The 12,215-nt window shown below is 58.3% G+C and overlaps 1 protein-coding gene and 2 long non-coding RNA genes across 4 annotated transcripts in view; 1 reads left to right on the forward strand and 2 right to left on the reverse strand.

The window, feature by feature from the left end:
* STK32C (serine/threonine kinase 32C) overlaps positions 1-4,256 on the reverse strand; it is a 75,839-nt gene extending 71,583 nt beyond the window's left edge. Inside the window, exon 1 of the mRNA XM_070470515.1 lies at positions 3,823-4,256. Coding sequence (XP_070326616.1) covers positions 3,823-4,084 — 262 coding nt within the window. The 5' untranslated portion in view covers positions 4,085-4,256. The remainder of the gene's footprint in view (positions 1-3,822) is intronic.
* A 361-nt stretch (positions 4,257-4,617) lies between these two features.
* LOC139036005 (uncharacterized) lies at positions 4,618-7,805 on the forward strand. The gene is made up of 2 exons (XR_011488688.1): positions 4,618-5,759; positions 6,950-7,805. It is a non-coding gene; the product is annotated as an uncharacterized lncRNA (long non-coding RNA).
* Positions 7,806-8,040: 235 nt separating this feature from the next.
* LOC139036004 (uncharacterized) lies at positions 8,041-12,121 on the reverse strand. 2 transcript variants are annotated; one of them, XR_011488687.1, is made up of 2 exons: positions 10,012-12,121; positions 8,041-8,927 (listed from the first exon to the last, which is right to left on the reverse strand). It is a non-coding gene; the product is annotated as an uncharacterized lncRNA (long non-coding RNA). The 2 variants fall into 2 exon arrangements; XR_011488686.1 differs by having other exon boundaries at positions 8,041-9,293.
* Between the last annotated feature and the right edge of the window lie 94 nt (positions 12,122-12,215).

Consider the following 12,215-nt stretch of genomic DNA (forward strand, 5'->3'; position numbering starts at 1 on the left):
CGTCTCTCATCAGGGTAGGGGTAGGAGCTGGCAATTCAGGAAAGCAGAACACAAACGTGGAAAGAAAAAGATGATCAACCTCAGCAGCAAGCAAAGCAAAGCAACCTTTCAGGTGGTCAAATAGTAAAGCCGTCACCAACACCCAGAGGCAGTGAGGATTGGACAAGAGGACCTCCACGGGCTCCGAGGGCAGGGCCTCCCTCCTTCCCTCTCCTCCACCCGCCCGTGTTCACTATATTCATGTTTCCTTGTCCAACACCGGTCTCCCCACCTCCTCCTTTCTCCGGGCACCCCGCACCTGCGGCAGCCACACCCACTGGGTCACCACCGTGTAACAAGCACCCGGGACAGCGGCGTGTCCCAGGACTGCTCGTCCCCAGGAGCTGGCGGATGCACCAAGCTGCCCTGTGTGTGCACTCCTGACTCAGCAATGTCATCCCCAGGGACACACCCTAAGGAAACAATGTCAAGTGCACAACGATGAACACACAAGAACACCCGCTGCTGAGTTGTCTATACACTGATGCCTGAGTTCCAGCGTCCCCCAGCCTTCCCCCCCCCCAACAAATACAACCTGGATTTCGGGGCAGGGAGACACCCACAGTTCTTAAGAGCATCCTTTGAGTCTAGTTCACAGGACTGAGAACAGCCCTTGGAAATTTAGCCAACAAGAGATCCTTTAGATCGAAGAGATATCATGACACCTCGCTAAGTAAAAACAGCAGGTTTAGACAAAACCATAAATGGAGCATGATCCCACTTTTGCACTGAAGCCATAAAGAGTATCTCCACACAACACTCGCACAGATGTGAGCGCATCCAAGAGAGGGGCTGGGGCAGGCATATACACTCAAGAGGCCTTTCTGGGCTGAAATTACCAAAGCCTCGGTTTTCCTGTTGAGGATAATTTTAGGAAAGTCTAAATTTTTCACAAATTTATACACTTTAATCACTCTATAAGTTAAAAAAGGTTTTATAAGTTTCATAGAAGGTTATCAGACTCCGGGAGCCCCAGGTCCCGCCTTAACGCCCGCCCCACCCCTCACGCCGAGGACGGGCACTCTGCCGCCCTGGGAAGCTTTAGTTCCAGGACGCTCGGTGAAGGCAAAACTCCCTTATGCCGGTTGTTTCCCACCTGCAACCTAATCCCACGTGAGACTTTAGAACAGCCAGACTGCTGAGAAGGGCAGGGGCCGCCCCGCCCCCAGTTACTGGTCACCCAGCTGCTTGGGGAAGGTGCTGGAAGACGTCCAGACGAGGGATGAGGGCGTCTGACCAGCACACTGCAAGCTGGGCAGAGCAGCACACTGCAGGCCCCGCAAGGTCCACCCCTGAATCAACTGCTCCCGAAGCCAGGAGGGCAGGATGAGAGGAGGTGTGGGGCTGCGGGCAGACAGAAAGGGGCCCGGTGCGAGGAGGAGGCCCGAGGAGTCTGAACACGGCCCGGCACAGGCTGATCAGGGGCTCAGACACCTCGGGGTTAACGGGGACACGGGGCCTTCAGGGGCCGACGCGTCACAACTCTGCTTTCCAGTTGGCATCTACCTGGCATACCGTTAAACTGCACTCTTATTTTTCTTTTTCTCTGCATACCAAATTTGATATATTAATTGGGTGTTTTAATCTAAAAAATTCATCAGAAGGTCTCATGTCACCATGGCAACCGGGCAGTCCCAGTAAACGCAAGCCCTCAGCACAGCACCGTCGCCTCTTTCGGCTCACCCAGCACAGGGCCGAGGAAGTGCGGGACCTTGTCTGGGGAGGACAGCTGCACGCCCTGAGAGAAAGGTGAGGTGCAGCCTTGCCCTCCTGGAAGACCGGCCCTCCTTTCCAAAGCCCGCTCTTTCCATGTAAAGAAACCCACAGCCTTCAGGCCAAGAGCTGCACACACTTTCTTTGCAAACACGTACTATGATCCCCGAGCCGGGTGCACCCTGACAATGACACAGAAACAGAATAAAATTGGAACCAAGTGGCCGCCAACCAGGATCGCATCCACGGTGATCAGACCCAGGGTCAGTCTCGGCCCTCTCATCTCACCGAGCAAAGCCCAGCTAAGTCTCATCCTGAGTGGTTCAGGTTGGAGAGCTGGCCGCCGCGCCCAGGGATGAGCGCTGACTGACAGGCACGTGTGCTGAAGAGCGCATACCTGTTGCTGAAGCCGGCTCCCACCTGCACCAGCCCAGAATAGCCGGCACCTCTGCTGTCCTGCTTCAGGCGAACGGGGATGGCGGAGGGGGGGAAACGTGTGAAGTAATTCTCAAATCAGACTCAAGAATCATAGATGGATTCTGTGCTCTTTTTGCCTCTTTAATGTTCCTTGGATTCTGAAACCTAATACTCTGAACAGGTAGTAAAATTCGATCATTCAAAGCTGAAGGCAGCCACTAGGCTACATCAATGCCTCTCTGCCTACGTTTTCCACCTTGGAGAGCAAAATGCAAAGACATACGAGAGCGGCCAGCTCTAGGCTGACACTGGTGAGTCCTGAAATCAGATGTATTTCTCAGACGTTTTCTGATCCTGCCCCTGCAGCCAGAGCTAGGTGTAATCTGCTTCCTTATTCCTTCTTAATTCACTCTGGGCTTTCTGCACTCAGAATATTTACACTCAAAAACATGTAACATATGAAACATCCCCAGCGGTAAGTTGTGCCCTAAAGTTCAGAACACAAAGACAGGTCTCCCCAGAACACACTGTGCGGGCGTGGTCGGCCCTGAAGGCCTCGCCCCTTGACCGTGTCCAGACACCCATGCCCCCTCCCCGCTGACCGAGACCAGGCTCACTGGAACCCAGCTTCCTCCAGACCTCCCCCACCCCGCCGGGCAGCAGGCTCCCCTTCCCTCTGTGAGGACCGCCGCCAGGCTACAACACTGGCCTTAGGTCACAGTATTGTAATTTCCTATAGTGCTTAAATTATTTATCAGAAATAAATAGCTTGGGTTCCTTGGCTAAGCTGTGCTCTAAAATTATAAAAGATCCATCCTACCCGCTGCAGACTGCCTACAAATGAAAAATGCATGTTTCTACTATTTTAAGAAAATGTCAAAAAAAATCAAATGTGTCATCTTACAGCATTTAACTTATCTGCATGACATCTGAGAGAAGAGCTGCATGCTAGCCTGTGGAAGTGTCACGGTGCTCCGGGGCGGGCACTGCCACCTCCCCCGGAGGTGCTAAGGGAAAGGCCTGTGCCCAGCAGGGCTCAGGGAGGCGTGCCCGCAGGCCTGCATCGGTCTCCTGCTTCCCACCGGCACCCACCTCCAGGTCACTAGCCTTACCTGCAGGGGGACCTGAGGGCAAACTAGTTCCCAAAGGGAGGCTTTCTGCACAAAGGCATGCCTCCACCGCACATCTGAGTGCAAAGGTGGGCACGCCCGAAGCCACGCGGCGCGGTCGCCGGCACTGAGAACTCCGAGGGCCGGGCCCCCGCGCCACCTGTGGTCGGGCGTCTCCGCTGGCGAACTCGGCACCCCTCAGGTGCAGAGGGGCAACCGAGTGCGCGCACCGCACAGTAAAGGAAACCGCAGACACAGCGCCCTGGCTGCAGTGGGGGCCAACGACCCTCACTCCCCACAGCTGGAGGGCCTGCTCCGCCCGCCGCGCCGCGGCTGGACACGGGGGACGCGTGGGCACCGCAGGCACCGTACGCGAGTTTCCTCGGAAACCGAGACGCCCCAGGACGCCGTCCCGCGCCGGGAACCTTGGTGCCCCGACGCACGGAAACCCTCCCGCCGCAGCCCCCCTGCGAGAGCGCGCGGGCTCCCCAGCGGCGCGGGCCCCAGTGCGCTCCCCAGGTCCCCGCCGCGCGGCCCTTCTCACCGTCCTCCTTGTCGTCAAACACCGGCCTCCGCGCGGCGGCCGCCGACATGGAGGACCCCATCCTCTTCTTCCACTTGCTCCACTGAAACAGGGGGCGCGGCTGCGCGCGGGCATCGCTGGAGTCCCGGGCTCGGGGCTGGCCGGCGGCGGGCGGCGGCGGGGCAGGGGGCGCGTCGGGGCCGGCAGGGCGCGCGCGGCCGAGGGGCGGCGAGCCGGGGGGCGCCGCGGCGCTGCTGCCCCTGCGCTCGGGGCCGCTCCTCATGGCCGGGCCGGAATGCGCACCGCGGCCGGAGTCCGGGGCATGGCCCGCCCACCGGGCGGGGAGCGGGAGCGGGAACGACAGGCAGCGCCCGCCTTGCGCCCGGAGCTCGGCGCTCCCGGGTTCCCGCAGCCCGGTCAGCTCCGCCGACTGCGAGGGCCGGGGGCCGGGCCTGGGCGGGGCCGGGGCGGGGCCGGCAGGCAGGAGCCGGGGCGGAGCCAGTTAGGGGCGGAGACATCTCGAGGGCGGGGCCGGAAGGCAGGAACTGGGGCGGGGCGAAGGCCAGGGGCGGGGCCGGCAGACCGGAGCCGGGGCGGAGCTAGTGCGCGGGGGTGGAGCCTGCAGGCAGGAGCCGGGGCGGAGCTAGCGCGGGGGGCGGGCAGGGGCGGGGCCGGCAGGCAGGAGCCGGGGCGGAGCTAGCGCGGGAACGGAGCTAGCTCGGGGCGGGGCCGGGGCGGGGCCTGTGGTAGGGGCGGGGCCTGGTGTAGGGGCGGGGCCTGACGGGTCCGGGGCGGGGCAATGGCCGGGGCGGGGCCGGAGCGAGAGCCCTCCGGCGGCCCTGGGTACCCACCGCCCACCACTCAGGGGCGGGTGCCGCACACAGCGCCGCGGCGGCACAGACAGAAGACAAGAAAGGGATCCCTCTGGCCTTGGTGGATAAAGGCGGCCCGCGAGCTGCTGCCGCCCTTCCTGGGGCGCCTTAAACCTCATCCTGCGGTTCTGAGTTTGGCGAGGCCGCGCGCGGAACCCGCGAAGGGGCAGTGGGAAATGGCTGTGCGGAGGCCAAGGCCAGATCGCCGCCTTGCGGCCCCGCGTCCGGCACCGATTCAGCGCTGCGGCTGCACCAGGCCCGCAGGGAAAGAGGGGCGCGGCGGGAGCGGGCCCGTGGCGGGAGAGGGCCCTGGGCGGGAGCCCCTCCCCGCGCGTCCGGCCCAGACCCCGCGGCGAGATCGCGCGCACACGCACGCACGGGCGCGCTCGGGGTCGCGGCGACGCTGAGCACCCGCGCCCGCGCCCTGGGGTCCCCTGGTTAGGTCGCTGTGGTTGGGTCTCCGGTCCGGCTCTCAGTGCGGCCGGCCGGGCACGGGACGGGACGAGAAGCTCCCGGAGCATGTCCGCGCCTCGGGCCGGCCCTGGAGCCGTGTGCGGCGTATTGCGCGAGGAGTGGGGGTGTCGAGGCTCGGTTTGACCTCCTTGCCGCTTCCCCCGCCCCCCTATCGCAGGGCCAGGAGAGACCTCGCCGGTAAAGCACGGCGGAAGGCCCACGAAATGGCTCCCGGTACCGCCCAGCCTGCGTGCCTGACACTTGGTCACTGAAGGCTTGCTTTTGTTGAGTTCTCTGACTTTGACTTTTGGAAGCCTTCACCTCCTTAGGTTCCTCCCCCAGGAAGTCCCGAAAGGGACTCTGCTGCACCTGGATGAGGGTGGACCACCTACCCGACCTGCAAGCTGGGACACGGGGACCTGCGAATCTCTCCCCCCGGAGGCCCCCGTTCCTCCGTGGACACCCTTCAGCCATCCTGGCCCTGTCCGCCCCTGGAGCCGCCCTGCCCCCGCCGGTTGTGTCCCTCAGTCTTGGCTGTTCCTTCCTCCGCGGTAGGACTAGGCTTGTCCCCCATCCCACCTTTGAAATTCAGTGGAGCCCCTTTACCAGTCTGGGCTGCTTGAACAACGCAAGGTGAGCAGAGGTGATCTGGGTCATTTCTGAGCCACACTTTAGGGCCAGTGTCCAGACTGGCCACACACGCCCCCTTGGCTCAGAAGGAGTCGGGATCACTGGGGGACCACCTTCCAACCAACAATGGAAGAGCAGAACAAGGGAGAACTCGGCCCCTGTGGGAAGCCAGTGAGGTTTGGGGTGCACTTGCCACAGCATAACGTGGCTGTGCATCCTACCTTGAGTCCAACCCCAGGGAGGCGAGTTCCCTGGGCTCCGGGCTGAGCCTGCTTCCATGGAGCTGCCCCAGCTCTTTGAACACAACCCCTCTGGCAAGCCCTGTCTCCCAATGGGCCTGTTGAAGGCTCCCAGCTAAGACAAAGGGCTCTGTAGACAGCCTCCCCAGGCAGCAGTGAGTGCAGGAATGTTTCTGAAAGGGGGGTGCTCCGAGGCAGGGAGCCATTCCAGGCAGGCTGAGAGCACGAGGTGCAGAGTGGGCGAGAGACAGAGGAAAGGGGGGTGCGAGCTGCTTACTGGAGAGGAGACCAGGCTACCGCACCCCCGGGGGGCCCTGTGGTGCTCTCGGGGCCTGGGAGGGACTTACCTGCAAACGGAGAGGGGGCAGGGAGGTCAGCAGAGCATCCGTGTGCCCAGGGATGCCCATGTGGAACAGGCACGTGGGCGGGATGAGGACAGGGCCGTCCCCCTGCTCTGCCAATGACAGGACACTACGGGTGCTGCAGTCACCAGAGAAACGGGTCCCAGTCAGCCCGCCCCTGGAGCACCCGCCCCAGATCCTGGGCAGCGCATGGTCACGGCACCACCACAGCTGGGCTGGTCTGCAGGGGTCCCAGCTGGTGACCTGGTGAAGGCCTGGAGCCCAGGAGCTGTGAGGACACCGTCCCTGAGATTGAAACGAGCTAGTGTGCGAGGACAGAAAGTGGTCAGTGTCTCTGGGGGATGGCGGGGGCCCGCTTAGACAGGGCCTGTGCAGAGCGGCGGGAGTCTGATTTATACTCACGGCTCAGCTCCTGAAACCCCAGCATAAATGTGCGTCAGCCTGTAACTCATCCAGAAAGCTGTGCTTCCCGAGAGGATGCGGTTGTTAGCAGTCTGCAGTTCTCACCTGTACCTTGTCTTATAGCCTCATTCTGAAATTAACACGCTGCCTGCACCTTTGTAAATGGTCCCTGTTATTAATCTCCCCTCAGACTGCTCAATTTGAATGCACTGGTTCCTGCTGGGAAACATACCAGAACGGACCCTGGAAAACAGGAAACAAGCTCAAATAGGAGTCCAGTCAGAGCTGCCCACATATGTGGGGGAACCCATGAGTCCCCTTTCCAGCAGGAAGTGGAAAACCAGGTCATCCCTGACCACAGGGCCATCAGACTGAGCCCTGGCGGGACACGGGACAAAGGCCACGTGGGAGCAAGGATGTGGGGGCCAGGTGCTGGCTGGCTGGGTTGCCTGGTGACAGTACTGACTCTTGAGGTCATGTGACTCCAGAAAGCAGGAACCAGGAGAGGAACACACACCGCGGAGAACAGGAGCCCCACGACCGCTGGAGGAACCCTTCCCCGCTGTTGTCATGGTGCCAGGCAACAGCACAGTCAGCGCTCAGCCTGGTCAGACACCCAGTGCACCACTTTCCCCCCCAGGGCTGCCGTGACAAAGGACTACAGACTCGTGGGCAAAACAACACAAAGGCGTTTTCTCCCGTTCTGGAGCCCAGAAGTCAGAAATCAAGATGTCGCAGGTGGTCCCCTCTGGAGGTCCTGAGACGTCTCTCCCAGCTCCTGGAGGCTCCTGGTATCTCACGGTCTGCAGAGGCATCGCCCCAAGCTCTACCTCCATCATCACGCCACCTTTCCATCTGTGTCTTCTCCCCTTTTCTTCCCTTACAAGGACATCTGTGGGACTTCCCTGGTGGTCCAGTGCCTAAGTCTCTGCAATCCCAATGCAGAGGGTCCAGGTTCAATCCCTGGTCAGGAAACTAGGTCCCACATGCTGAAACTAAGAGACCCAGCACAGCCAAATAAATAAATTTTTTTTGTTAAAAAAAAAGGACATTTTTTATGGGACTTAGGACTCACCTTAATGTGGGATGATTGTGTGGCATTAGTGGTAAAGAATCCACCTGCCAATGCAAGAGACACTGATTCGATCCCTGGGTGGGGAAGATCCCCTGGAGAAGGAAATAGCAACCCAGTCCAGTATTCTTGCCTGGGAAACCCCAGGGACAGAGGAGCCTGGCGGGCCACAGTCCATGGGGTCACAAAGTCGGACACAACTAAGCATATGAACACATTAATGTAGGATGATACCATCTTTAACTTAATTACCCTCTTTACAAATAAGGTCATATTCGCAGGTTTCAGGTGGACATATCTTTTGGGGGGGTGGCCACCACTAAACCCACTACAGTCCACTGCCTGGTCCCCAAATGTAAGCCCACCCCACTTGCAGAATACATTCACCACATCCCAGCATCCACAAAGTCTCACCATTAGAGCTTCGACTCTGAGTCCAAAAATCTCGTCTAAATGTCATCAGCTCAGAAGTACAAGACCCATTGGGTAACTCGGGTCTGAGTGAGATTCCAGGTTTGACCCAGCCTGACACAAAGTTCTCCATTGGTTGAGCTGTGTCTCTAGAAACAAGTTATCTGCTTCCAAAATGCTATGGTGGGACAAGCATAGGACAGACGTTTCCATTCCTAAAGGGAGACACTGGAAGAAATCAAGAGCTCTCTGTTCCAAATAAGTCCAGAGTTCAGCAGGGAAGAGTCCACCCAGTTTCAGGGCCTGAGAGGTTCTCTGCGGCCTGATGCTCTGCCTTCAGCAACCCCCAGAGCCACGCTTCCCTCCCCTTGAACAGGAATGTGTACTTGCAGCTGACTTGTCGAAGGTGAGGACCACGTGAGGAGGAAAGATTCTGGGGGAGAACCCTTATTCTGAGACAGTTCTATACAATTTCTCCTGAAATCTTTAGAAGAAAGGGCCAAGCCAATTTTCTGAACCGTCTAGGTTTCTGTACTTGTCCCCCATCCTCTTCAAAGTGGATCTTCCTCTGACTCCTTTTGGAGCTCCGATCCTAAGGCAAGCCTTGCAGCCCAAAGCCAGTCCTTTTCAGGCCCCTGGAAAGTATCATCTGTGGGGGAGGCCACCGGCCCTGGACGGGGCGCACCTGCGGGGGTGCACACAAGAGGTTTCTCACCAGCAGCTGGGTGTTTGCTTCCAAGTTCCGGGCTGGGGTAGGTCTCTGCAGGCAGCAGGCAGCACGTGCTTCAGAGGGCCTTGGCCACCCCTCAGCCGGGCACCCAGCACTGGGGGGAGGGCCAGGGCCTGGAGTAGAAAGCGGCTCACTGCAGGTGCTGGGCAGGTCCAGCAGACGGGGGGCCTGCCAGGCGCGGAGATGAGACCGCGGTGACACTGCGGGGCCTGCTAGGCCAGCACGGAGCACTCACGGGTGTCAGACCCAGGCCGGGGGCCAGCGAGTATCACAGTTACGGCTGAGTTCTCATCAGACTGTGAGCCTGCTGGGTCTGTGGCCCTGGAAAGGCCCCCGGGGAAAAATCACCTGTGTTCTAGTGTCGTGTTGTGGGGGGGGTCCCCACTTTCCTGTGTCCCCTTAGACCTGCCTGGAGGGGGCAGGCGGCCGGAGGGCGGAGGGCAGAGCCGGCGTAAGTCCAGGCCCTCCGCCCACCCGTGCCCAGCCCGCAGACACCTCTCTGCTCTCGACACTGGGGTGACGACACCGCCTCCTCGCATCACCAGATGTACCCTTGCCCGTTTCTGGCCCCTTGGGCAGCACCCTTGCCTCTCACCGTGATCCGGACTCACAGCTGCCCTCCAAAGCTTCTCGTGGCCACCCCACTCCACAGGTGAAGGAGAGAGGGCCTGGGAGGCAGGTAAGTGCCCGAGGTTCAGCCAGAGCATGGGAAAGACCCTGCCTACCTCCAAGAACGACCCCCAGGCCCAGGCGATGGCAGGAAGGGGTGTCAGGACAGCCCCCCCCCGCCACAAGTAGACAGGCTGCAGATGCTCAGCTCTGCCCCCACCCCTTCCCTCCTGGAACAGGATGCAGACAGTGGCACCCACAACACACAAACGGGTAAGAGCGAGACAGCACCCAGGAGCCGCCCACTTCACCAGCACCCCCACCCTGGGTGGGGATCCCCGCCCTCGGACCGCCACTGCATGCATTCCTGGGGCCGCTGTAGCAAAGACTGAAGAGCAGGCACTTAAGTGACAGGGATTTATTTTCTCACCATCTGAGGCTGGAAGTCCCACTTCAAGGAGTGAGCAGAGCCGGTTCCTTCCTGGCTTGCAGACTTCTCCTCACGTCCTCACGGGCCGTCCCTCTGCGTGACTGTGTCCTGATCTCCTCTTCCTGTAAGGACAGTCACACTGGAGAAGGGCCATTCCGTGACCGTGTTTAACACCAATCTCCTCTTTAAACACCCTGTCTCCACGTAAGGCACGTCTGAGGATCAGGACTCCGATCGGGGGACACAACCCAACCCTCAACACCAGCCACGTGCACCCTATCTCCTGCTCCCCCAGCTCAGATCACGGGCCAACCGACTCTTGGTTTCTGCCGTTTTAGAATCCTACTATTCACAACTTATTTAGTTTTCTTGTATAAAAAAGTTTCAGACTCTATGGTCTCCTGGAATTTGCTTTTTTTTTTTCCACCAAAAGCTGTTTCTAAGACCCATTCTCATTGCGTGCAGCTAGTGCTGGTTCATTTCATGGCTTTCTCCTGTCTCGGCCTTTGGGGTCCTTTCCAGATTTTGCTAAAGTGGGGGAGGCTGTTGTGAACATCTCCACCCACCTGTCCTGATGCACCTCTGTTTGTGAGACTCCGGAGGGGAACGTGGGGTCACTGTACGTGGGAGTCCAGTCGACACAGGAGAGCCGGTGCCTTCCCACACGCCCCAAGGGCCGACAGACACCGTGATAGCAGAATGAGCCACAGGCACAAACATGGAGGTTTCCCGACCTCTTTATTTTTGCCAACTGAGCAAGGGTGAAGTGGTGTCTCATTTGGATAAAACTGTATTTCCCTGCTTGCTGGTGAAGTGGAGCATCTTTGTATAACTTAAAAAAGAAATTTTTTGACAAGTACACACTGCTATATTCGTTTATCTGTTTTACGTAGTTTTGGCTGCTCTGGGTCTTCGCTGCTGCACGAGGGTGTCCTCCAGCGCAGAGTGGGGGCTCCTCTCTAGTTGTGGAGCACGGGCCGCTCACTGCGGCAGCTCCTCCTGTCGCAGAGCACGGGCTCTGGGTGCTCGGCTCACTGGTGGCAGCTTGCAGGCTCTAGGGCTCAGCGGTTGCGGTGCACGGGCTGAGCTGCTCTGAGGCACGTGGAGTCATCCCCCACCAGGGACGGAAACTGTGCCCTGTGCATTGGCGGGTGGATTATCCACAGGGCTTCCCTTGTGGCTCAGCTGGTAAAGAATCCGCCTGCGATGTGGGAGACCTGGGTTCGATCCCTGGATTGGGAAGATCCCCTGGAGAAGGGAAAGACTACCCACTCCAGTATTCTGGCCTGGAAAGTTCCATGGACTATACAGTCCATGGGGTCACAAAGAGTCGGACATAACTGAACGACTTGCACTTCGCACACTTATCCACTGTACCATCAAGGAAGTCCTCTTTTCTATCTTTATTGACTGGTTTTTCTTCCTCTACTGGGAATTGTTGGTTTGTATATTTTGCCTGTTGATCTAAATGTAACTATTATCTTAATATTTTTTAAATGGAAATATAGTTCTTTTTGTATTCTGCATATATATTAGATTATATATTGTGGAACTGATTTTTATTTGATATAAGCATTGGCAATATCTTCTCTTGTTTGGGGCTCAATTTTGAATTTTCTTCACGGTGTCTTTTAGACAAACAAGAGTACTTTTAATGTAGTGAATTTATCAACATTTGTTTTTATGGTTATTGCTTTTATATCCTGTTTAAGAAATCCTTTCTGAGCCTAAGAGCAAAATTCACCCATACTTTCTTCTAAGAATGTACAGAATAAACTCTAGTACTGACGTACAGCACGCATGTGGAAAATTTCCCTGCCTCCGGTGTTCGTGGAAGGGTTGGTCTGAATGACCTCCCTTGGTTCGACCACAGCAGAAACCCAAAGCCATCTTTTGTTAAAACCCGTGTGAAACTCTTCGCAGCTCTAGTACGGATGCTTTCGGTTGCCTGCTCAGCAGCCAGTCAGCCCTTTCCTCGTCTGACAGGTGCTGAGCTGGCTCCGTGATGTGTCAGCGAGGCTGGGCTGAACTACTTCTCCAGAATTCCCTTTCCGGCAGGTTTCCTAACTTGGCTCTTGGCATGAGATGTGGGAGGCAGCAGGGGCGTATGAGTCGGACACGACTCAGCGGCTGACAACCAGGAGCATGAGGTGCCAGCTGGACTGTTCCGACACTTGGAGCTCAGGGCAGGGGCCCAGGTGTGG

Source organism: Odocoileus virginianus, chromosome 7, assembly GCF_023699985.2.
Source record: "Odocoileus virginianus isolate 20LAN1187 ecotype Illinois chromosome 7, Ovbor_1.2, whole genome shotgun sequence".
Taxonomy (NCBI): domain Eukaryota; kingdom Metazoa; phylum Chordata; class Mammalia; order Artiodactyla; family Cervidae; genus Odocoileus; species Odocoileus virginianus.